Below are 23,178 nucleotides of genomic sequence, written 5' to 3' on the forward strand. Positions count from 1 at the left end.
GGATACATGGGGATTTTCATAGTATTTCTTACGTTGCTGGAACAGGATCAATCCGTACAGGTTTGGATCACAGCGACCACCTCAAGACAATGGTGAAAAATTGGTTTCCAATTCCCTTAACAAGCCACAGCTGGGCAAAATGAAAAATGCAACCCAAAATGACTTTATTGACTAAGGTGTCTTGGCATTCAAGTGGACAGCTAGGCTAGCAGTTTTCTCTCCAACAATTTTCCCCATCTGTTTTTTTCCCTCTGCAGTCCATGTACTTTGCAGTATTTCCTCAAAGTCTTGCACTCTACTCACAAGATTACCAAACCACTAGACCTCATGAAAGTAAAGAAGAATTAAAATGCTACAGTTAAATGCTTTGAGTTCACATTGTGCTTTTTCTAAAAGTAATCGTTGCCATATTGACTTTCAAAGCCTATTGCCTTGCTTTATGTTTAACAAGACATTAAATGAATTGTGGCAAGAGTGGTTTGGACTTTTTACGCCAAATGACACCATAGTATGTATATGAAACTAAGCTGGAGTAAACCATAATGGCAATTTACACCTTGTTGTATACCATGTAAGCTCATAGATTAAAAGACTGTTTTAATTTACTACACTGGTTGATGTTTTACTGCAGTAGAAGTTATTTAACGTAAAGGAAAACGCCAGTAGTCTTTATTTGTAGTGGTTTCTAGCATCAGAGAGGCAATCTTTGAACATGGTACTGTAGACGAGGGGAGAGAAGATGTATGGAGCCGGTCGATAAGTGATGATGTGTGCAGATGTTATGTCCTACCCTCTGGTCGATTTTCCCTCGTGGTCAGTGGGGGAAGCTCAGCAGAATTGAGGGGGAAGGGGAGTGAACGCATTTAAGAGAGCACACAACCTGAATCATGCATGAGACAAATGATTATAATGCTAAATTGTGCCAATTATTCCTGTTCTTATCACATAGCCATGCTCACAAAGTTAGTTACACATTAGAATGGCTCTAAAAAAGATATAATCCAATCAGTGGTATTATTGTAATGATTAACAACGCAAAGGGACAATAAAGCTTCAATATTCTCGTTTGCCTTTATAATGTGGCTTCATTGTCTGATCTTGTATAATTTATTTCTGCCTGATTAGTCTCTGTACAGAGTAAACTATTTTCTTTTTTTATTATATCTGTCCCGTGGGACCATGTATGGATGTATGGTGTTGTTAATGGGTTATGTGAAGGAAGTCTGTCTTTGAGATGTGCTGCTATCAGCAGAAGCAGGCAGGCCAGCATGAATCGATGTTGGATACAACAGAAGGGAGACGACAAAGTGTCTGTCTGTCTATGTGTGCAGGCATGTTAAAACCCCCATACTCCATATGTTACCAGTGCCCACAAAAGCTCCTTCAAAAGGACAAGCAAGGTGAAATACATGGTTGTTTTCTAGTAGGAAGAAATTGAGGTGCGGTGTGTTTGTTATGTTACCTTAATTCATACTTAATCATGTTCATAATGATGAATGGTCTTTTGCCAAAGATAATGTTATGCTTATTTTTTTACTTTCATATCATTAGGATTTAAAAGAACAAATTCCTTGTTACTTACAATTGTTTTAAATTAATCCATGTCTTGGTTTTTGGCAACTTGTGTTAGTCATATGGTTTGTGTCACAGCAATTAGATGGTGTGCAATCCTTCCCCCCCACTTACTGTTACTGAGCTACCTTTTTGAGAATGTAAATGACTGTCATTGACAAATTTAGAGATGACTAAATGGTATTTCCTCTCTCCCTCCTACAGATGACAGATTTGTCTGCTTAACACGACTCTGAGGGAACTTCAAAGTCTTAAAGCGACAGTGACAGACACACCACCGAGAGAGAGGAGGATTTCCCCAAGAACTCGAGTGCTAGATAAACACTACCACACAAATGTGGACCTCCAAAAACAAATCTTGTCAAATAATCTGAAAAAGAAAAAAACACAACAGATAAAACAAAACATCTTATAGCCATGTCTGACCATAAAGACATGACACATCGCCACCTGCGGCACAAGCTGCAGAGTCTCGGTCGAAGATTGGATGAACTGGAAGAAGCCACCAACAAACTGCAGAAGGCTGAAGAGGAACTCCTCGACCTGCAGGTCAGTACTGGTTTACTTCAGATAGTGGTTTTGTTATTGTTTGGATATCAGAAGCATTGAGTGAAAAACGTTGGAAATAGAACTACACTACATGAAGAGATTAATGAATAGTCTGAACTGTATCTCTCCTCTACAGGACAAAGTCATCCAGGGTGAAGGCAGCAACTCATCCCTGCTTGGAGATGTGGAAGACCTGCGGAAACGTCTCCTAAGGATCCAGGGTAAGGACGAGGAGGTACGCAAAGCCGAGGATCTCTGCCGCACAGTCAGAGAGAAACTGGAAGAGGAGGAGAGCCTGACACAGGAGCTAAAGGCAGAGATTGAACGTCTTCAACGGAGGATGGCTGACCTGGAGAAACTGGAAGAAGCTTTTGGCAAATGCAAGTCTGACTGCGGCCAGCTCTGCCTAAGCCTCAATGAGGAAAAGAACTTGACCAAGAAGCTCTCGTCTGAGTTGGAGGCCCTCAAAGCACGTTTGAAGGAGGTGGAAGGATCTGAGACAAAGCTGGACAAAGCAGAGCAGGCTTTGGCTGTGGAGCTTGAGAAACTCAAAGGATTCACCCAGAACTTCATGATTGAGCGTAAGAGGCTAATAGAGAAGCAAAGGGAAGACGAGAAGATCATTCTAAAGCTAACAGAAAAATTGGAGCACCAGAAAAGTCGCCTCGGTATGTCGGCAGACCCTGGTCGTGCAGATGTCATGAGATCACGAATTGAGGATGAGCTTTCATCCACAGGGCTTCTCACGAGTAAACTGGCTGGACGCAAGAAGAGCCTTGAGTACTTGAAGCTAGCTGATGACAACATTGGTCTCAAATCTGAGAATGAGAAGAACAGCGGTCTTGAACAGGATGAGGACAACAAAGTAAAGGAACTAACGCAAGAAGTAGAGAGGCTGAAGAACCGTCTTAAACAGCTGGAGATAGTGGAGGGAGATCTAAAGGACTCGGAGTCCAAAAATGGCGAGCTTAATGAGAAGTTTCAGATGGAAAGAAACCGGGCTCGCCAACTAAGCGAGCAGGTGGAACAGCTCATGGTGCAGCTGGGCGGAAAGGGTGGAACTGGAAGAAATGGAACCAGTAATGTGGATAAACACGGGAATGGAAGCACTAACATTTGCCCTGCTAAGGTCCTGGAGAATGGCAAAGCTGAGAATGAAGAGATTATTGTGAAGGGAGGTTTCAGGCAAGAGAAGCCGAAATATAGGAGTGCCGCTACTGTCTCAGAGCCAAGTTCCCCTAAACACAGGATCAGGGATCTCTCCCCTCAGAGTAAGAGAGAGACCAAGTTGCGGAAAGATCTGAGCCACTCGGAGGAGAGCTCACCTAAATCTGGGAGGAGAGCGCTCAGTCCTGCTCACAAGAGTCGAAGGACACCCAGAACCCCAACTACTGCGATTTCATCTGGTAATGGAGTAAGAGACACAGGACGAGGGACTGAGGGAAAGATAAGAGGAGCCACTCCCTATGCAAACACATCCTCCAGTGAAAGCAAGAAAGCATCCGTTCTTAGTCGCTATCCTCCAGCAGCTCATGACCCGAAGCCCCTGAGGACTGCTCAAAAACAGACAGATGGGGAGAATAAAAAGAGCAGAGTAGAAAAGGTTTCGAAATTGTACGTAGGTAGCGATAGCGAATCAAACAACTCAGATGTAGTGCCTGACAATTCCAGTAACATCAAAAGTATCTCTGCTTTAGAGAAGGACACAGCGTCCGCCTCAGATCAGGAATCAACAGACCAGGTTCAGGAATCTGTCTCTGTATCAGTCGCCGGCACCCTGTCCAAAGCCAATGGATCCTACTCGGCCTACCGATCCCAAGTCACTCCACTGCTGTCCAACGACCAGGGATCAGAGGGTCATTCATCTGCCTCCGAAACAGAATCTACTGGTTCAAGGCCATCTGAACCCGAGCCTGTAACTGAGGTGACTACAGCAACTGTAAGCAGTAGGACCTCAACCTCCAGATATCCCAGACCCTACCATGCCCATGACTCTCATTCTGAGGGTTCTTCTTCCAGGGGCTCGTTCGATGAGGAGCTCCACAGATCTCTGTTCCCTGAGGTTGGCCAACTGGGGCCAGCGCATACTGCATCAGGGATTGAGATCCAGCAAGTGTGCAGCCCACGTGAGGCACTGAGGTCAAAAGCTGTCATCAAGCCTGCGATTGTCGAGATTGACAGGAAGGAAGTGATGATTTCAGAACCTTTGTCTACAAATGGCAAGCCCAAAATCTCCACCAAACCTATGGTGACCACCACCAGTAAAATGACCAGTAGTATAACCATCTACCCCAATGACCCAAGCTCTTCCAGAACCAGCAGCCGCAGCAGCAGTGTGTCCAGTGAACACATGCCGATCAAAGAACGCCACACCTCCACCAGTAACATCGTCATTGGTAAGTGCCACATGAGGCTGTCGTGTTTAAATGAACATAGCTATGATAATATATGATTCAGTATTTATTACTTCTGTCAGCTTGTTGCATTTCTAAAATGTTTGACTTATTTTAAAAATGTTTTGATATATTTTAACTCATTGCCAGGCCCCAGCATTGAACACCATGGCAGCATCTCTGTCCCGTATGAGATCTCCATTCCCAAAAGTGATATCACCTTGCGGACGTGTCAGGAGGACCAGGACTATGAGATGGATGACCTGAGGGATTCCACGTTCAGGTCCAAACACCACAACAGAGTGGAGACCACCACCAGCCACCTGAGCAGACAACACAGCAACTTTAGCCTTCAGTCTCCGGACATCACCTCTGCAGATTTTAACGACACAGAGTCCGGCTTCGAAAGCAGCAGCAGCACCACGGTCACCAGCTGGAGACACCAAAGACAAAACCAGCACTCCCAAGAAGAACCAGAGTCGAAGAATGTGACTGTGAGAAGCACCTGGAAGAACCGGAGCCCAGCGTCTGTGGAGGAGACAGGCCAGGGAAGAGGGGGTGCAAGGACGATGGCTGACGGTGGGTTGGAGGATGAAACAGAAACTGCAACAACATGGAGGGCTTACCGGGCAACCACCTTTGATTTAGAAGAATCGATGAACAGCGGAGCAGGTGCTGGTGGGAATGCTGAGGCCCAGAAGGGATTTAAGCCGACCCCTGCAGAGGTGAGCTACAAAATAAATGTTTTAAGACTGATGATTACATTCTTTAAAAGTAATGAAAAGGTTAATTTGTTGCTCTTTTCTGTTGCTCCCTGTCCCAGGTGTACATGCGTAGGATCAACAGTGGGACTGCTAACCCCAGGGAAGTTGATGAATCGGTGCTTCGTCGAGGAAAAAGTTCAGAGAGTCCCACCATGGAAGCACGAGGCCTGGGAAGGACCGTCCCCCACACACCTGTTATCGCTCAGTCCTGGGGCCGATCCTACACACAACAGCTACAGGTAGGACAATCAACTGTGGGTTTTCACACCTTTCTGCTCACACAAGATGTATTCTCTTCAGATGATGCAGGTAGCTAGAAGGTCAAAATATAGAAGGACATTCCACTTAAAGAAACTAAATCACTTCCAAATTCATTCCTTCTTAAATTAGTCTTTGTTTCTGCTTTTTGGCATCAAACAAACATGTGGCTGGGCTATCACTGCAGAACGTGGCTTTTAAAATACCCTTCATTGCTATGCAGGTGAAAGCATTATCCGTACCACTCTGCAAATAGTTTTGTCTTGCAGATAAAAGTCCAGAAAGTACAACCGCAGGGCTGAGCTCCTGGTGAGTCCACTTTGCATGAGAGCTCAGCTTGTATTTTTCCCTGACGCCAGGCTCTGAGACTTCAAGCTTAGCACAGCAGTTCTGTAGGCCCCACTCCTGCTGCCCCAGTAAGCACAAAGAGAGAAGGGTGGGACAACAAAAAGAGGGAGGATGGAAATGAATAAGACCTCAACAGGGGGAAAAGAAGGTTAGGAAAACCTCAAGGAGAAGAAAATAGCTTTCTTGTATTTAAATGAGCCACCACAGTCTGTGTCCCTGCAAGGCAGCATTGCTATTCTACGCAAACATTCCTGAAAACAACAGTTTAAATACTCACTCCCACAAAATCAGTGTATAAGATTAATGCGGGTTTGTGCATTGATCCATGCTTCATCTATTTCACACTGTTCAAAAGCTTATGGCTTTTAATTTGAGTTATTATCTGCAATTAGTTATTATGAGATATTTTGGTTATCTTAATGGTCGAGCAGAACGTTCACCGCTGTCAGCACAACCTGCCAAATATCTCCTGCAACAATGGCTTTGGAGCTACATTATAAATAACAAATTCCTGTGCAAAGAGCCAAAGTGAGCCCAATGTATGCGTGCCATGCATTAACATGTAGGATTGTGTGCATAGCTACAATTAAATGAATGGAGTGTGAACGTTTATAAAAGTCTTCAGAAAGATTAGGTGATAACTACTAATGGGCCACAGTCTTAACTTTTGTGTCTAATGGTATATAATATATTGTCAAATGGCTGTAGTACTGCTTACAGAGTGGGCTCCATGGCTACAATAACATGTCAGTCTGTCAGTTTGACAAAGTATGCTGGACTAAAGGCCTTTTGGTAAAGTCTCTGTTTTCTCCTACAAATAAACTGGAAGTTGCCAAGGAGACAAACACACACATGCTATAGTGTCTGCTATCTCATCTATCATCTTAGCTAACATTTGCGAACCAGGGTTGTCTTGACTATTTGTATTGCTTCTGCTTCAGAAGATCATCTTGGAGGTATTTCTTTAGACGTAATTATCTTTTTACATCACAATATACTTCAGCTATTGTTTATGCAAAAAATGGCTTGAATGCTTAATTCAGTCTAAAATATCCTGCTATCCTTTGTTTTATTTCATAATCAACTGAATATCTATGGGTTTAGGACTGACAATCACCTATACATACATCCTAGACTATGAGAAAATGGGCCTTTTTTTAAAACTATTTTCTGATATTTTATTGGCCAAACAACACATCTTAAAGATAACCAGGAGGTAATCTGTGATACATGTAACCATTAATTGCCTTTATAACACACACACACACACACACACACACACACACCAGTGTGTTCTAATCAGTGTAATGTGCCACGATGATCATGCATAGAAGCATACCGCATGCGCGTTCACACCGGAGTACTTTTACCCCGTATTTTTCCCGTTTAGTTCCGTTAGTACCCCTTATGTCGCGTTCACACCAAAAAGAGTACTTAGTGCCGGGAACTTTTACCCCCATTTTTAGTGCCTGCTAGAGAGCTGGTACCAAAAAAGTACCAATTTCTATTGGCTGGGTGAATTGCAAACCACGCCCCGTAAAACTCTGAAAAGTTTTTTAAAGCCGCCATTGTATTTGCTGGCATTAGCATTATTAGCATTAGCCCCGCGCACCAACGGAGAGAGAATAACTTATGGCAACACAAAAAAAAACATGGGAGCGGTGGAGATGAGGAGGTGTCGGGCCTGTCGGCGTTCTGACGATTTACTCGGAAGGACTTCCGGCAGTATACGCCGTGAAGTTGTTTGCGGCCTGCCAGTAAACCCAAAGCAGAAGAAGACGAAGTGACGTCAGCGGCTCATTTGCGTAATCTTCCCTCAGGGAAAAGTACTCCGGTGTGAATGCGATTGGTACTTAGTGCCCTGGGGGTAATAAGTGCCGGGGGCACTAAGTACGGCAAAGTACTTGGTGTGAAAGTGGTAATGAGCCTGACCTTATACCTCATTCACACCAACGGTGTTTCAGGGCCGGTTCGGAGCTGGAGCTTGAAAAGCACCGGGTTTTCCTCTTCACACCGCAGCGGAGCAGCCTCTTAGCTCCGGAATCCGGTTCGTTTCAAGCACCAAAAAATTGTCCGGCCAGAGCAAAAGCACCACATACATCACGCTTACGTCGAGGCGGGGGCAGGGGCAGAGACAGATCAACTCCTGAACAACAACAAAAAGCCTGCGTTGTATCCAGTTTGTACACAACGATGGAGAAACTTAACAAGAGTTTCAGAGTTTCAGTGTTTCTGCCATAGACTGTATATATAAAGGTTTCTGCTCATGGTGAAGCAACGTGTCTGCGTGTTAAGGTGGAACCTGAGCATTCACGTTGATCACCTCATTATAAATCTATAAATATTAAACTTTACTTAACGTGTTCATTTGAGAACAGCTGTTACATACCTGGGTGAAGGTTACAGTTCATTTAAATGAAAGATACAACGTTACTCCACACTAGTTTCAGTCCACCTTAAGAAATAAGACCGACCTCGGAAGCAGTTGTGTTTTTTAAAAAACCTTTATTGACACGAGTACACTTTTTTATAAGAATATAACTAAACCACAGAAATGACTCCGGAAAATCTGCAGATAGAGCCATAAGAAATGAATGCAACTGATTTCATCCGCGCGGTTTGGCTTTATGAAGCAGGCACGCAAACGGTTACATCATGACTCAAACGATGACGCAACGACGCATTACCAGTCGGACTCTGGGCGGTGTGAAAAGAGCCAGAGCTAAACCGAAGAACTGGTTCTGAACCTGAAAAGCTCTAGCACGGAGCTTGAACCGGAGTTGCGTTGGTGTGAATGAGGTATTAGAGGTGCATTTGACTTGAGGGCCCCTCCCTCTAATTAGCCTCAATGGGCTTAATGAAATCTGTTAACACTGGGACTCGACCCTTAACGCCCACTTTTAGCTCTGATGAAGACGGCTAGAAAAAGCATTGAGGGAAAGCCATCTTTGTTTTGTGTCTTACTCCTCCCCATCCTTCCTCTCTTTTCCACCCTAATTTGTCATCCTAGCCTTGACATAAACAGAGTGGCTTCAAGTTGTTTATTTGAGGAGCTCTGTCTGGGTCAGTGCCCATATCACTTCTACTGCATGGCCTTGTCCCCATTTCACATTTTCAGGATCGGGACTACTCCTGCTCTCCTCTTTCTGACCCTATCCCACATCAATCACCAATAGCCCTGGTCTTTGATGTGGTAAATCGGCCTTCATTGTTGTCACCCCTTCAGTTTTTTGACAGTTATGTACTGGGTTATGGGAATTCCTCAAACCCACTTAGTTGATTCTGCGGTATGGTAAAACGTATTTGATATTTAATGCACAAACTGGTCAATTTAAATTTGGATAGCAATTATGAGCGAAAACTGCTTCAGTGCAAAAAGCCTTTGATTCATAAATGGGCTTTGAAGCATGTCTTGGAGCACAGCCGATCATCTTTGGTTTGAATTCTAAAAACATTTCAGTGGTCTGAACAGCGTCCATTTCCAAGAGGTTTGGATAAATACAGCTGTAGTAAGGACAGTGGGAGGCTGGGTTTAGTTTGTGAATGCTGTGTCAAAGGTTGACACAAGAGGTTTGTGTTATTTCAAGTTTGTAGATGGAGGCACATCAGTTGATGGAAGAGGAATGTAACTAGACATCTTAACCAGACTTCCCATTGATCTTTATTTCAGTACTTTGGCTTCATTACATTTGCAATCATCATGTGCAGATTGGTTGAAAGATGTGCATTTTTTTTTTTATTCAAATGTGTCTCCTGTCTACATGAATTACATTCCTCTGTATGACCACTCAAGTCAAAGGATTCCCATTCACGAGAGGAGAGCCGACTGACAATCAACGATCGATAAATAGTCATTAAGGAGGAGACAACACTCCCAATACCTTTAAGTCCCCCTGGAACGTCCTAAACAATTCGATAGCTTATTGATTAGCTTTCGTTTGAAACCTCATGTATAAATTATTGGGATGTTCTCTATTCAAACCCTCTATGGGACAGAGAATGAGATCTAGTGACCGGTCATAGTCGTTATCATCATGGTAAAAATCCATAGCTGCTGTTCAGCTCAAATGTTGCTTACGACGCAATGTTTTTTCCCACTTAAGTGACAAAGCTATATTGATGACCAAACAGATTCCTATCAGCCTCTGCTGCCCTTTCAGTATTTAGTACTAGTTCTAACTATATTTTCATGCTGAGCTAAGATGGGAACGGGGTCGACATTATACTTGCTAAACATCAGCATGTTAGCATTGTGATCATGTTAGCATCAGCCGACGATAGTATCTAGCTCAAAGCAACTTTGGACTTAAGCTGTGGACTTGTTTAGTTATAGACACAATAAAGGTGAACTGGTAGCAGGGAAATGACATTTCTGATATGAATAACTAGGGCTGCTCGATTATGGCAAAAATCATAATCTCGATTATTTGGGTCAATAATTGATATCACGATTATTAAAAACGATTATCCATTTACTTTGAAAACATCAATTTATTGGAGATTTTTTTTTGGACAGTATGTTTTTAACAGTTGATTACCCTGAACTTTAAGTATTATTCAACTGAAAAACCAAAAAAATAATAATAATTTGAAAAGATAATAAAATAATAAAAAAATAATCGTTTTATTTCGATTACGTTGTTTTCGTAATCGTTGCAAGCCATAATCGTAATTGCGATTTAAAATACGATTAATTGAGCAGCCCTATGAATAACCTTCATAGGTCAGTGTTAAAATAGGGAGTGCATGCTCTCTGTAACACTCACTCCACACCTCACTGTACTGGACAGAAAACTATTGTAGTAATTCCTCCCCGTAGCCTGTACATGAATGAACCGTGAACTTATTTTTGGCTGAGGACAGCGGGGCCGATATGGCTGGTGAGTGAGATTCCAAAACATCCTTTGTTGACTCAAAAATCAGTGGTAGCAAGGTAAAGTGTGGGATCCGAGCTGTTCAACTATTCAGCATTCGCCTGATGTGACCCGCACAGAAACAGCCCTTTTGGAATAACAGAGGTTTGTGCAGCTGCTCAAGTTGGACTGTGCAATGTTTTCAGTAGTAGAGCATCAGACAACACACAAACTCCCCATGAAAAGTAATAAAAGAACAGCTTTTATAAATCATTACCAATAAACAGATCATCACCCGGGACGATCAAACACAAATATCACCAATTCAGAAACATTTCATCCGAAGTGTCAAGAGTGTTGTCTTGCTGGAGAGGTGATCTAAGAGTTTGGGTTGGCAGGACAGCATCATTCCTTTAACATTTGGCAAGAGACCAAGGGCAGACAGATTTAAAGCGGGGATATAATTTCATCCGCAGATGCTCCGACACGCTACTTGTGTTATTTCAAAAAAATTGCTGGCCTTCATTCGGTTTTAGAAATTGTCTGTTTTGTTTTCTAAGCGAAGACTTCGACCTTTATTAAACATTGAGCTTTCTTTCCCAATAAAACTACGTCTTCACATAAAGCCTATAAGACCCTAAAGGAAATGTTTCACATTTTGAAAAAATGTGTGAAGAGTAACCACCGATTGATAAACATCACATTTTTGTAGTGTACATTTGGACCTGCTGCTGGCACTCAGTTAAATTAGATTTAAAAAAAGACTGGCCAAGAAATAGAGCAGCCCATAGCGTGTTGTAAAAAATAAACAAGTTGATACAACAAGTTTAATAGTGAGCTAAAATAGCTGCTAGAGACAGACTTTGTTTCCTTTGGCCAGAGCCAGGCTAGATTTGTCCCTATTTCCAGTTGTTATACTAGGGCAATTTAACTGGCTCTTACTTCATATTAACTTTAAAGATAGGCGAGTGGTATTGACAATTCTTGGAGAGAAAGCAAAAAAGCTTACAAAATGTCAACTCATCACAGAACATGACTATCCTGTTAATTTACCATATAAAAGTTGGTAAGAGATATACCAGCACTGCTTTTCTTAGTCCAACCTTTTCTGGGTTTTTATTGTGTCAAATCATCGTGCTGTGCTGCCAGACGTGATTTAGTGTTTCTGATTATAACAGCCTATAAAAGTGGGTTTTCCAGCTCAAGGCATTCTGCTGTGAGCTGGAGCAGGTCAGCGATGATGACAGAAGCACTTGCTCTTGGGGTAGATTTTCTCTGCTGTGGCACATCAACTTGCTAAACAGCATTTTTTTTTTTTTACTGGCTCATGTTCCTCATGCCCACATTTTTTCCCAAATTAACTTTTAGCCACATGGGAAAGATCTCTCCATTGGCACACACACTGAAGTTACTAATTTTCCTTTGACTGAACCACACATATCCCTTAAAAATAGCTTAGTTCTATAGAGCAACAACATATGATGTAGTTATTATCATGTGTATTTTAGATAACCTTTGCTATTTTAAGTCTTTTTACATGTGTTGAACAATGCAAAAGCCTCCTGTTGAGTGTAGGAGGGACAGTGGAAGTGTTATATGGCAACCTTGTGAAAGCCTCCGGTCTTGCAGCAGTGGCTTACCATAGAAGGAGAATATGCCACACGGCCGTTTCCTCCCCTCGATGACTGGAGCAGGAAGTGACCACACTGAACACGCCTACTTGGCAGGGTTTTCTGATGACTGATTTCCTGTCTGTTACCCCTGGAGACAGAGAAAGGCAGTCCAGCAGGGCTCCATTAAAGCCAATTAGCGAAAATGCGTTCTAAAACGGCATCCCAAGCCAACTCCAACCCACCAAATGTCACTAATTATGGTGCTTTTTTTAAAGCTGAAATTACAGGAGCGGGTGCTGTTTCTGGGTGTTTTAGGAACTGCATCGTCATCTAACTCTCGCTTTCCTACAGCAGGGTTACTGAGGTTATAAGAGGGGATGTGCCGCTGTAGCCACCACAGACTAGTAACGCGGGGTTTGTTTTCTAGTCAGCCCACCAAATTATAAATCTCTCAGCTTTGGGTATGTTTGGGGTTTTTGGTTGGGGATTTTTCCCCTGGCAGAAGTCCACATGGCGGTCTTTCTTTGTCACACACCAGTTAACGTAAGCAACATATATTTAATGCCCACATAATGCACAAGTCCAAACATGGCACCAAACCGTCTAAACAAAACGTCCAGAGCTCCCATACACAACTCCAGAATATGGGATGGATTTAACAGTTGTAACTTTTTTAGTGTTTCTGACCAAGTACCAATCCACATATTAAACATGAAGCTGTCAATTTAGAATGAAAACTAATTTTATTTGTCACATTCTCTAACCTTTCCAGGCTGCCGATAGCACAGAGCCCAGTCCCATCCCGGGCAACAGCCCAGCGTCCTGGAGGCGGCAGATGCCCAGCAGCGACTCTCCCCACCTGGGGAGCTCTTACGACCACGCGTCAAAGACAGCAGGGGCCTCCTCCAGGGGGGATCTGTGGTCCAGTCTGGGTCAAGGGTCAGGAGCCAGAGCCGAAGGGAGGAGCAGACCGTGGAGCCAGCGTCCTTCTGAGCAATATTAAACCAGCTCGGTCGACAGCAAGCATACAGGTAGGAGAGGGTATGGCCTTTAGTTTTTATTTATTCATTAATTGACAAAGACCTTACTGGTAGGCATAGTTCAACCAATGCATTTTATATTTATCTTCCAGCCAGAACTATTTGCAGACCTTAGGCTTTTGAGAAATAAAAACACAAAATACAACAGCGTAAGCATAGGAACTAACAATAATATAGACACACAAAAGAACACTACCAACGGTAACTGAAATAGGACTAAAAACGATAAGCAAAAATGGTAAATGGACATGCATTTATATATGCCTTTCTAGTTTTCCAATCACTCAAAGTGCTTGAACATGATATTAAAGACTTGTGAAACTCATTAACTGAAGAAAACTGTTGTTAATTACCCCTGCTGCATAACGTCACATCTTGAAAGTGGGTTTCGATTCAAATTGCAGTATTAAGCTGACTCAACACTTCTGTGTCACATTTTACAGCACCAGGCATAGCACATGTATCATGGGAGCAGCAGTGCAATGGTTTAATACTGTAAGTAGAGCCCCCCAGTGGGAAGCCCAGCTTTTCTGCATTTAACATTTAGCATCCATCCTGACAAGGCAATTCCAAGTGAACTGCACCAGTAGACATTGAGAGAAATCATAATTTTTAAACATTGTCCTTATTCCTCTGCAGTTTCTCCTGGAGAACTTTAGCGCTTAATAGGAAACACTAGGAGTTTTATTTTCAGAGTTCGTTCTTTATATATGTTTACTTAAGTATATTAGGAAATTGCTCATGTTTCCATGTTTAGCTGATCTGTTGTGCATTAAAGACTCTCTAAGTTTTCCTGGAAATGCATTTGAATTGGAAGGTTACCAATTGAACACTCTCTAGTTTCCCCATAATTGGCTCCAAATGACCTTGTAAGTTCTGGCAAACTTTTGGGAGATAATTTGGAAAATCGGCACCAATCATTTCTCTTAAGAAGATGAATAGTTCTGTAAAAGACCAATGATTAAGTACAATCTTTCTTTTTCTTAACAGCACTCCATTAATCTCTCAATGGCACAAGGAGGGCCAAACATCAGTCTCCCATCAACTAAAGGCTTCCATCATCTCCAAAAGCCAACATCTACAGCTTTTACAGCAAAGAAAAGAAAAATAGCAGTTGCAGCCATATAAAACAACAAACCACAGACCTGACATCCTCCCCCTGACCTTGAGTGTGCGCGGAGACGTGAACAACTCTTCCTATCCGGAACTTTCTCTGTCCCAAAAGAGGCATAAAAGGAAAGACAGTGCCTGTACAGTGTTTTTGGAGGTCGCCTCACCAGCCCATGTTTCCTCTTCTGCTTCTCGTGTTGGATGTATTATAGTGTAATCCCGAACTTGACAAGGGAGAGGCTGGCATGCTGGGGACGGCTGGGGATTTTCTTGCGTGCCAGAGAGGGTTTAAAGAGAGTTTTAGAGAAAGAAGGACTCGAGTGTTGAGAATGCCTTTCTCAGAGGACCATCACAGTGACCACAATGGAGCTGGATTTATCGCTTCTGCATCATAATTTCAACCATCACTGTAAAAACAACCCAATCTTCAATCAACAGCAGTACAATGTTAAAGATGCATCTTCACAGAGCTGGATCTTCATGCAGAATTCTTCACAAACTAAAGGACCTTCACCAAAAACAGGAAGCGAATTAACACCCTTGCTGACTCAAGATATTTGCTCATTCTTATTTTCTCACATATTTTCTTTGAATGTATGTTTTCAGATTTTCTCACATAAATATACAAAACCATACAAAAACATGCACATTTTTTACTTTGTTTACTTTCAACCTGTGTCACCACTTCCTGGCATGCAGCCTCAAACTGGATCTAATTAGACGTTTGGCGAACATTTGCATGTTTAAGTAATACATAAAGGGCACTTGAAAGATTGTGACTCAGCATGCTTAAAGGATTGCTAGTTGGCTGCATTTAAGGAGCAAAATCACACACACACACACACACACACACACACACACACACACACACAAATACGTTCTGACTGACCGGGACCTTATTTACGTTTTTTGCTGTTTTCTTCAGTTATTTTGATGCTTTTGTAATTCGCTTCCTGTTCTGCATTATCCTTTCCCTTTCTGCTCCACCATGACAAAAAAAATCGTACTTTGCACGCAATGAAATGCATTGCACATGTAGGCAAAAACAGGAGTGAGGGTATTGTTTATAACCTCCAACCATGCTACAGTTTCCATGGTGCTTTGTTTCACAGCTGTTTTTGTCCTCATTCATGTTTTTTGAGAGAGCCATAGTAAAGTGGAGTTTCCATTTTAAATGAAGATTGGACTCTGGTTTACCAGCAAACCTGGCTCGGCAAGTCAGACTTTTTGTTGTTGTTGTTGCTGTAAATACTTTGTACATGCCAGCCAGTCATAGGAATACCTGAGACTCCTAACCACCAGAAACTGACAGTGTTGTGACCGGGTTCGCCGTGCGAATCGTCCCAGCTTATCTCCATTTCTTATTTCTATAGAGGTGTATTATTTTGTTAGATCATAAAAATATCAACTTGCGGTTGGTATGTTGGAGCAATCTCTCATTAGAGAGTGCCACTGCAGCAATGGGGGTGCTATAGACACCAATTTAGTAGTGGCTAGTAATAAAACAAGGTGGTGTATTGAGGTAAATGGTGCATATGTATGACAGAAACATTGTCAAATATTTAAAAGACAACATTTATTACAGTAGGTGTAAACTTTGATCCCACATCAAGATTTATGAAGGTTGCTATTGAATGCAGCTGAGAATTGCTTGATGGCTTGAATTCCCCCAATCTAACACGACTGCATTCTTTGCTTATCTGACAAGCTCGTATAACCATAACTGTGACAGTGAGGGAAATCTGTTGAAGAGCTCTTCGTCCTCCACCTGGGTCCTCCACCCTGCTCGGGATGGCCTGTTACATTATCAGTTCTCCTGTATTCTACCAGCCAACATCTAGCTGTAGTATTTATTAATCCAAACATGTACAAGTTCTGCTTTGTCACTTTACTGTTTATGCAAGCAGGAGATTATATGCAATCAAGAATCTGTCCCCCCATGCAATGGCTGTAAATATGTCAGGCTGTACATACAGATCGTCGATAAATAACTAAAATGTTTGTTTACCTTCCGAATGTTTATTTTCACTAATGTTCATTTCCATAACTCTTTTCTATAAATATCTATATAGTATGTTCATCTGTGCCTTGAGATACAGTAAGAGCGGTAGATTGATTGTCCCAAAAAACTCAGACTTGCACCATATTCTTCCTATTGCTGTGCATACAAATGACATGCATAACTGATTGTGAGGTTCTTTTTATTACTTTATAATAGTTTCTTAAGAGGATTTTTAGTATGGAACATCGTAAAAGTATTTTGGTTTAAGCGTAAGAAGAGGAACTCCTCCCTGAGGGATGTCAAAGCAAGGTTTCCTGAGAAAAAGCTAGTTTTCTTTTCTAACCCAACTTCAAAGTAACCTTTTAAAAAATATATAAACCACACTGCCCAGAAAGCTATGTCCTTTGGATTTGTCTGTGAGAGTCGCTGGGTTGCAGTGCAGCCTCAAAGAATTGCCATGTGGCCTCTTCAGGGTCACTGCTGGCTTTATGATGGAGCAGAAACAGAACAGTTCAGAGCTCTCAGTGCACATGCCAAGACTCCATGATTGTAAAGTCTTTCTGTGCTTTCTCTGTCATTGTTTCTGCTACCAAATTAACAAGAGACGAAAGCCCCAATCTGGCATATTTTTCAACCCATTCCAATTTTCCATTTAGTCATTTAGAGCTGTCAAATGTCCTTTCCTCTCATATCGTACTTCCTCTGTTTCTCTGCATCTTCCTTAGATTCTTGTTTCCTAAAGCTTAGTCCTAAACAGCGGTGATATGTGTTGTAGGTTCAGCGAGTTGTTTTATTGAAGGCCTGTCACCAGACGCTGATGGGCTGCTCCCTGGGTAGCTCAAAGGTCAAAGGTCAGGGCTGCATCTAATCCTGTCTCGACTTCTTGACTCAGGGTTTTCTAAATAGAGGAAGACCGACAGCTTGGCAGCCATATCCACTTTAGGGGTAATTAAAACAGTCAAATGTATCGAATGTCCAGTTCTGCCTGCACTCGGACTGCCAGAGTTACACGTGTTGTGTGGTGATCCATCCGTGTGTTGTTATTAATATGTCAGTGAGGGCTCTAGTTTTAAAGCCCGACATGTGAACTGGTGTTTTGTAAGCTGCTGCAGATCCCGAGTAAGAAGGTGCTGACTGACAAACTTGCACGTGTGTTTGGCAGATTTGGCAGGCAGGACCGGAGATAGTTTTTTTTTTCAAGGCTGACATCACTGTGGGTCAGGATTACTGTATATAGCAAGTCGATGATGCAAGTGCTAACACGAATGCCCTCCTCAACCTTTATCCTGCCTTACTTCCTCCATGTGTCAGCTATTTCCCTCCGGCCAATAAATAAAAGCGTTACAGGCAGACCATGCTCCAGTTTCAACCGTCCTCACTGCTTACTGCGTAACCTTTATCCTTTCTCTCTTTCACTCTCCTTCATCCTTCAACCTTTCTTAGCTTCTGCTCTTAAACCTGTCTCACCCCTCCCCCTGAGGAGAACATTCGAGTCTGGGGTCCCAGGAAGAGCTCAGCTGTCGGAAACTGTAAGTTTTATGACGCGTTGGAGGGTTTCCCTCCCATACACTGGCTTCAAAGAAAGTGGGGCTTTTTTAAGGGCAAAGTTGAAACTCCATCCTTCAGAATGCATGATGCCTTCCTTCCTTACAAGGCCCCAAAGTACACTAACACCCAACTGTACATTCACTCCGTCCACTGAAACCTAGCAGGACTATGTGAACCAGGATAAGGAACACTGTGAGCCTCTACCGTCCGATGTATGGGCTACATGCCACTACTCGCATGTGATGGGTCTTATTCCTTTCGAGAGACAGTAAAGTGTTGACATAGTGGAATGCATTGACTGGTCATCTCAGACTAGAGTGAAGACTTTACAGGTTTCAAGATTTCAATGGCTTATAAAAAAACAGCTGGGGGCTCTTTCAGAGGTTTGGTCGGTTCCTCTCCTCCCTGAATCATGGCAGTTTTGCAGAACATTTATTGAATTAGAGAATCAGTGTAATAGCTGCTGCAGAAGCAGAATATTTAGGACATGGCTGTGAACGATATGATGGAGAATCCGTACCAGGACAAAAGGGGGTTTAACAGTGGAGAGCAAAGTGGCTGCTTCCGCCTTCCTGCTCAAATGCCAACTAAAGAGTTAACATAAATCCTCTTAAGCTCTGGTGGGTTATGTATAAACATCCGTTATTTACAATTCATTGTTTTTCCCCTTTTTATAAAGTAGACTAGAATGTACTTAGTGGAGATTGGAATGGCGAGGAAGAAATGGCTTTCGGGCAGCGATCGATCCCTTGTCCTCAAAGGCCTCCATTGTGAAGCCAGGGTCATGGTGTCATTGGATGGCGTAGGCTGTAATCTGCACTTAACCAGCACTTAACTTTAAGACCTCAAACGATTAATACCCCTTAGTCAAAAAGTTTCCTCTTTTGTGTCCCAGAATTGTACATTAACAACTTTGCAGTATATATTTGCTGAATGTTCCACCTTCAGATATGTTGTGTTTTGCACCAGCCAAATTAGAGTATTTAAGAATCATCTTGTAGGTAAAAGTAAGGTAATGGTGTGCACTCAGTGAATTAATATTTTTTGAGGGATGGCACCCTGTTATGCCTACATCTCAGCCTTTTAACTTTGTGCCAAAATCATTCCACAGTATTTACGGTTTACAGTAAGAGACGGGGCCCATCTTCCCCAGGTGGACACCCCGTTTCCAAGATACTGAAATGAATGGGGAATTTTCAATTTGAGGGTTTTCTTTTTTTGTTTTCTCTTTAATTGTGTTTTTATTTCTTTGTTAAACAAAAGATGTCTTATTTTGGAAGCTATATCGGATAGATTTTATTTAAGGAAAGTCTTGTAATTTTGTAAAGTGGGCCTTATTATTGAAATATATTAAGTATTTGTCCATCTTGATTATAAGAATGATATTTTTTTGCAAGATAATGTATCGTCCTCGTTGTTTTGTTGTTACACTCCTGGAGAGTACTTCTTCCTGTATTTTGTGTTTGTTATTTTAATAAGACATTTCTCACGACCTGGAGACATGATGGCACAGCATAGATCAGAGAGTGAAGCCAGGGTTGTGTCGTAGTCATTGAAGAATGAGAGCTATGTGCATTTTATCAGGGCCTAGCAGGTTTGCAGTGCAGAGCGGTTCAACATGTGTTGTCCTGTTTTTATCTTGGACCATTCAGCGCTCCTCTTCGCTGCTCTGTCCTCCCTCGCTCCTAAATTCAGGGTTCGTTCATCTTCTGTGCTGTATGTTTGAAAGTGCTGCCAAAGAAAGAAGCGTGCAGGCCCCAGACACTCATGTATATATAAACACACACAAATGACCTAGTAGGAATTATTATTATTTTTAAAAAAACATGTAACTGGATCTTATCTCCTTTACACGCATACATGCACAGAATCAAGAATATCAGGCCTGTACAATCAGCTGTTTTTATTTTATTTCCAAGTGTTTATAAGTTCATTTTGTGTACAGGAGAAGAAGACTGACAGACAGGTGTCAAACACAAAACTGTATGTAATGAAATCAGATCAAAAGGGTTTTATGATTTATTATTGCTTCTCAGTGTGTCAGCAATGCCAGGTGGACTGTGTGGGAAGGCTTTTTTTTTTCCGTTTTAGACTTAATACATTGTGCATGTTTTAACCTTACTGTGGCTGGCGCACTCTGCATGTAGGTCTCTTGAAGCTGCCAACTGTACAGCAGACCATATGTATTCCAATAAAAATAAAAACCAACCTGTTTGTAACACGTCTCCATGTTGGAACCTGTGTCAGTATGTGAGTGTGATGCTGATTGTGTGTAAAACCCAACCATGTATGTTAATCTCTTTCATGCTTTTTGCTGAACAAGCTCAGCAAGTTTTGATTTCATAGCGGTGTCTGCCTCCAATCCCCTGGTTAGGTTTGAACAAAGCAGAAAGAATAGCAGCTGACGGTATGCAAAATAAGCAGGCAGACAAATGAGCCACATTTGGTCAGGTACTAGGAAAACCACAAGCTGTTGTGGAATGCAAAGTCAGCCCACAACTTTCTCTTAAACTGCTACGCCTCACTTTATGAAAGGCAGCACTTCTGTTCCTGTAGATGTAGTTTCATTAAAATAATCCTCTAATCTACAAGATCTAGTGTGGGGAATCTAACCATGTCAAAATAGCCAACCATCCGAAAGGCTTGGTGAATCCCAGGAGAACGCTTTTCCTGGTGTAACCTTTTACACTTCAAGCTGGTAATTTCCAAACTTTTCCAGAACAGTTTTAAGAACAAGCCTAAACTTGCTGAATTCAGTTGCATGGCCCTAATGTGTAGGGGTGAAGAGACACGGAGCAAAGATCAGTACACTCCCAGTGCACAGCTGCATTGCATTCTGGTCCATTGAAGCTATAAGTGGGCAACACTTCCTCATCTGGGATTTGATAGTTAAAATGATATCAAATTGTATATTATCCTTCTATTTAACTATATATGTATATAAACAAAACATTTAAGAGCTAAAATATTAAAAGAAAATGTTGAATTCCTGATAATTTGATATGGGACAGTAAAAAAAAAGGTTTTTGAAATTAACCACAGCTGAATTGTATTAAACATTATGCATGCTTAAATAGGAGAAAATCCCTTGTTAACATTATCAGTAACAGCTGTGCTTTACCTACTGAAGTTAGCTGTGCTTCCAAATAAGGCCTATTTTACATCCCAGATGATTAGAGTCTCAAGGCCTCGTTCAGAGTAAACGGTAAGAGCCACGAGATAAATAAATTCCTCCCTTATCAAAGTTCACTGTTGGGGAATCAAGGATAGGTTGATAAGGGGTCATGAATAAAAAATGGTTGAAACTCAGGGGTTAACGCTGTCTCCTGCTTGTGCGGTTTAATCTGTCCCAAGTTCAGATGCAGGGAGCTACCCTAACACAGCGGTGCCTGTTTAGACCCTACTAAACCCTACTCCTGAGCCTCAGCACCCATGCCTGACCTGAATTAATGCTGTGAAGTCAACCATGGAAATGACTCAATGGCACTCCAGGCGGGTGGAGGAGGAGGATGGAGAAATGTAAACAAGAAAGAGGAATCACTGACTAGGCCTACAATCAACCCAACAACAGGTGCCATAGGAAAGAGTGAGAAAGCTGCCAATAATGTCCTTAAGGAAAAGCACATGTGTAAATAATCAAAGTGATGATTTATGAATTCCATTTATCTGTTTTGATTTCAGCTTCTGTGTTGTGTGTGATTTTTCACTGTCACTCTCACTCAGCCATCTTAAATGTTATTAGTAACACATGTCATTTCCTTCTGTGAAGAGTGAAAAAGTACTTTGATAAAGGCCAATAAAGTAGTTAGAAAAACATACAGTCAAGCCTGCAGCTAAGGAAAAAAAATCAGAAGTGATGCTTGCTTGATAATTTGTGCATGTTAACTTTTATGGAATTTTAGCTAATTTAGAATATTACAGTACAGCCATGCTAATGACTCTGATTCAAGCGAAATGCTAACTGCAGCATGCTAACATTTGTGCACAAAGACAACACCAACATAATAATACATTTATTTTGGGGGGCGCCTTTCATAACACCCAACGACACCTTACAGGGCATAGGGGCAATATAGGGAACAATTTAAACAGTGGATTTAGTGAAGTATCAGCCAGGGTAAAACAAGACAAACAGGAAATGGACTATAGAAGGACACAGGGTACAATTTAATAAAGAAAATGCCAGTTTGAACAGGTGGGGTTTGAAATGTTGTTATGGAATGTGCTGATGTTTTGCAGGTAATTTTGATCATGACCACAATCACAAGTGAGTTAATTTACAAGGCCTACAGCTGAGGCAAATATAATGGGACTGCCATCAGTTTGCAGGTATTTAGCCATGAACCAAACTATTAAAGTTACGCGAACTCAAGCCTAACACAAACCCTAACACTATAACATTTGGCTAAAAATGCTATATTAAAGCAACATAACTACAAAGGAATCACATACCCTTAGGGGATAAACAAAGCTAAAATACTGAAAGATGAAACCATTGTAGTCTCCATATCATCTCTGTCTTTATGTCATGGATGATGTCCAATGTGCTTGTGAAACAGCACGTGGGAGGTGTTTGTACTAGTGTACATTCCACTCCACACATGATTCACACGAGATGTGCTCAGACATGCTGTGGTCTCATCAAAAGGACTCCATATCATACTTGGTACATCTCTGCCTTTCTATAAAGTAATCAGTTGGTGTGGGCTTGAGGCTATTATGAAAAATAACCTCACTAGTCAACAGTAACACACTGCTCTGAGCCTATGGTTTAGGTGAAAAATACCCGAGTGCCGCAGTCCACAACCCCAGCTCCAATTACTGTTGTTACATCAAACATCTCCTTTGGTCACGATAATAATAACCACATCTCTGGGGGAAAACAAGTCCTGTGACGCTGGAGTGCATGGAAACAGAGGGGCACAGAGCCCTGAAATACAACTCACAGAAAGAAGCTCATAGCTTTTCTCCTTCAGCAGATCTCCCACTATGTGGAGCTGCTGCCAGGGACCCTCATCTGTCCCTCACGCACACAGTGCCACAGACCCTGGGATGGGGCCAGGTCTGCAGTGAAGGAGGCTCATCGGCGGGTCAAAGCAGCCATGATCATTTTGAACATACATGTGCA

At 42.0% G+C, this 23,178-nt stretch overlaps 1 protein-coding gene across 3 annotated transcripts in view; it reads left to right on the top strand.

The window, feature by feature from the left end:
• luzp1 (leucine zipper protein 1) overlaps positions 1 to 20,269 on the top strand; it is a 46,757-nt gene extending 26,488 nt beyond the window's left edge. For all 3 annotated transcript variants that reach the window (XM_034231707.1, XM_034231706.1, XM_034231708.1), the window contains 6 exons: positions 1,777 to 2,121; positions 2,258 to 4,517; positions 4,665 to 5,239; positions 5,338 to 5,517; positions 13,123 to 13,381; positions 14,381 to 20,269. In XM_034231707.1, the coding sequence (XP_034087598.1) occupies positions 1,990 to 2,121; positions 2,258 to 4,517; positions 4,665 to 5,239; positions 5,338 to 5,517; positions 13,123 to 13,353 (3,378 nt within the window). In that variant the 5' untranslated portion in view covers positions 1,777 to 1,989 and the 3' untranslated portion in view covers positions 13,354 to 13,381; positions 14,381 to 20,269. The remainder of the gene's footprint in view (positions 1 to 1,776; positions 2,122 to 2,257; positions 4,518 to 4,664; positions 5,240 to 5,337; positions 5,518 to 13,122; positions 13,382 to 14,380) is intronic.
• The last annotated feature ends 2,909 nt before the right edge of the window (positions 20,270 to 23,178 follow it).

Source organism: Gymnodraco acuticeps, unplaced genomic scaffold (genome assembly GCF_902827175.1).
Source record: "Gymnodraco acuticeps unplaced genomic scaffold, fGymAcu1.1, whole genome shotgun sequence".
NCBI lineage: Eukaryota > Metazoa > Chordata > Actinopteri > Perciformes > Bathydraconidae > Gymnodraco > Gymnodraco acuticeps.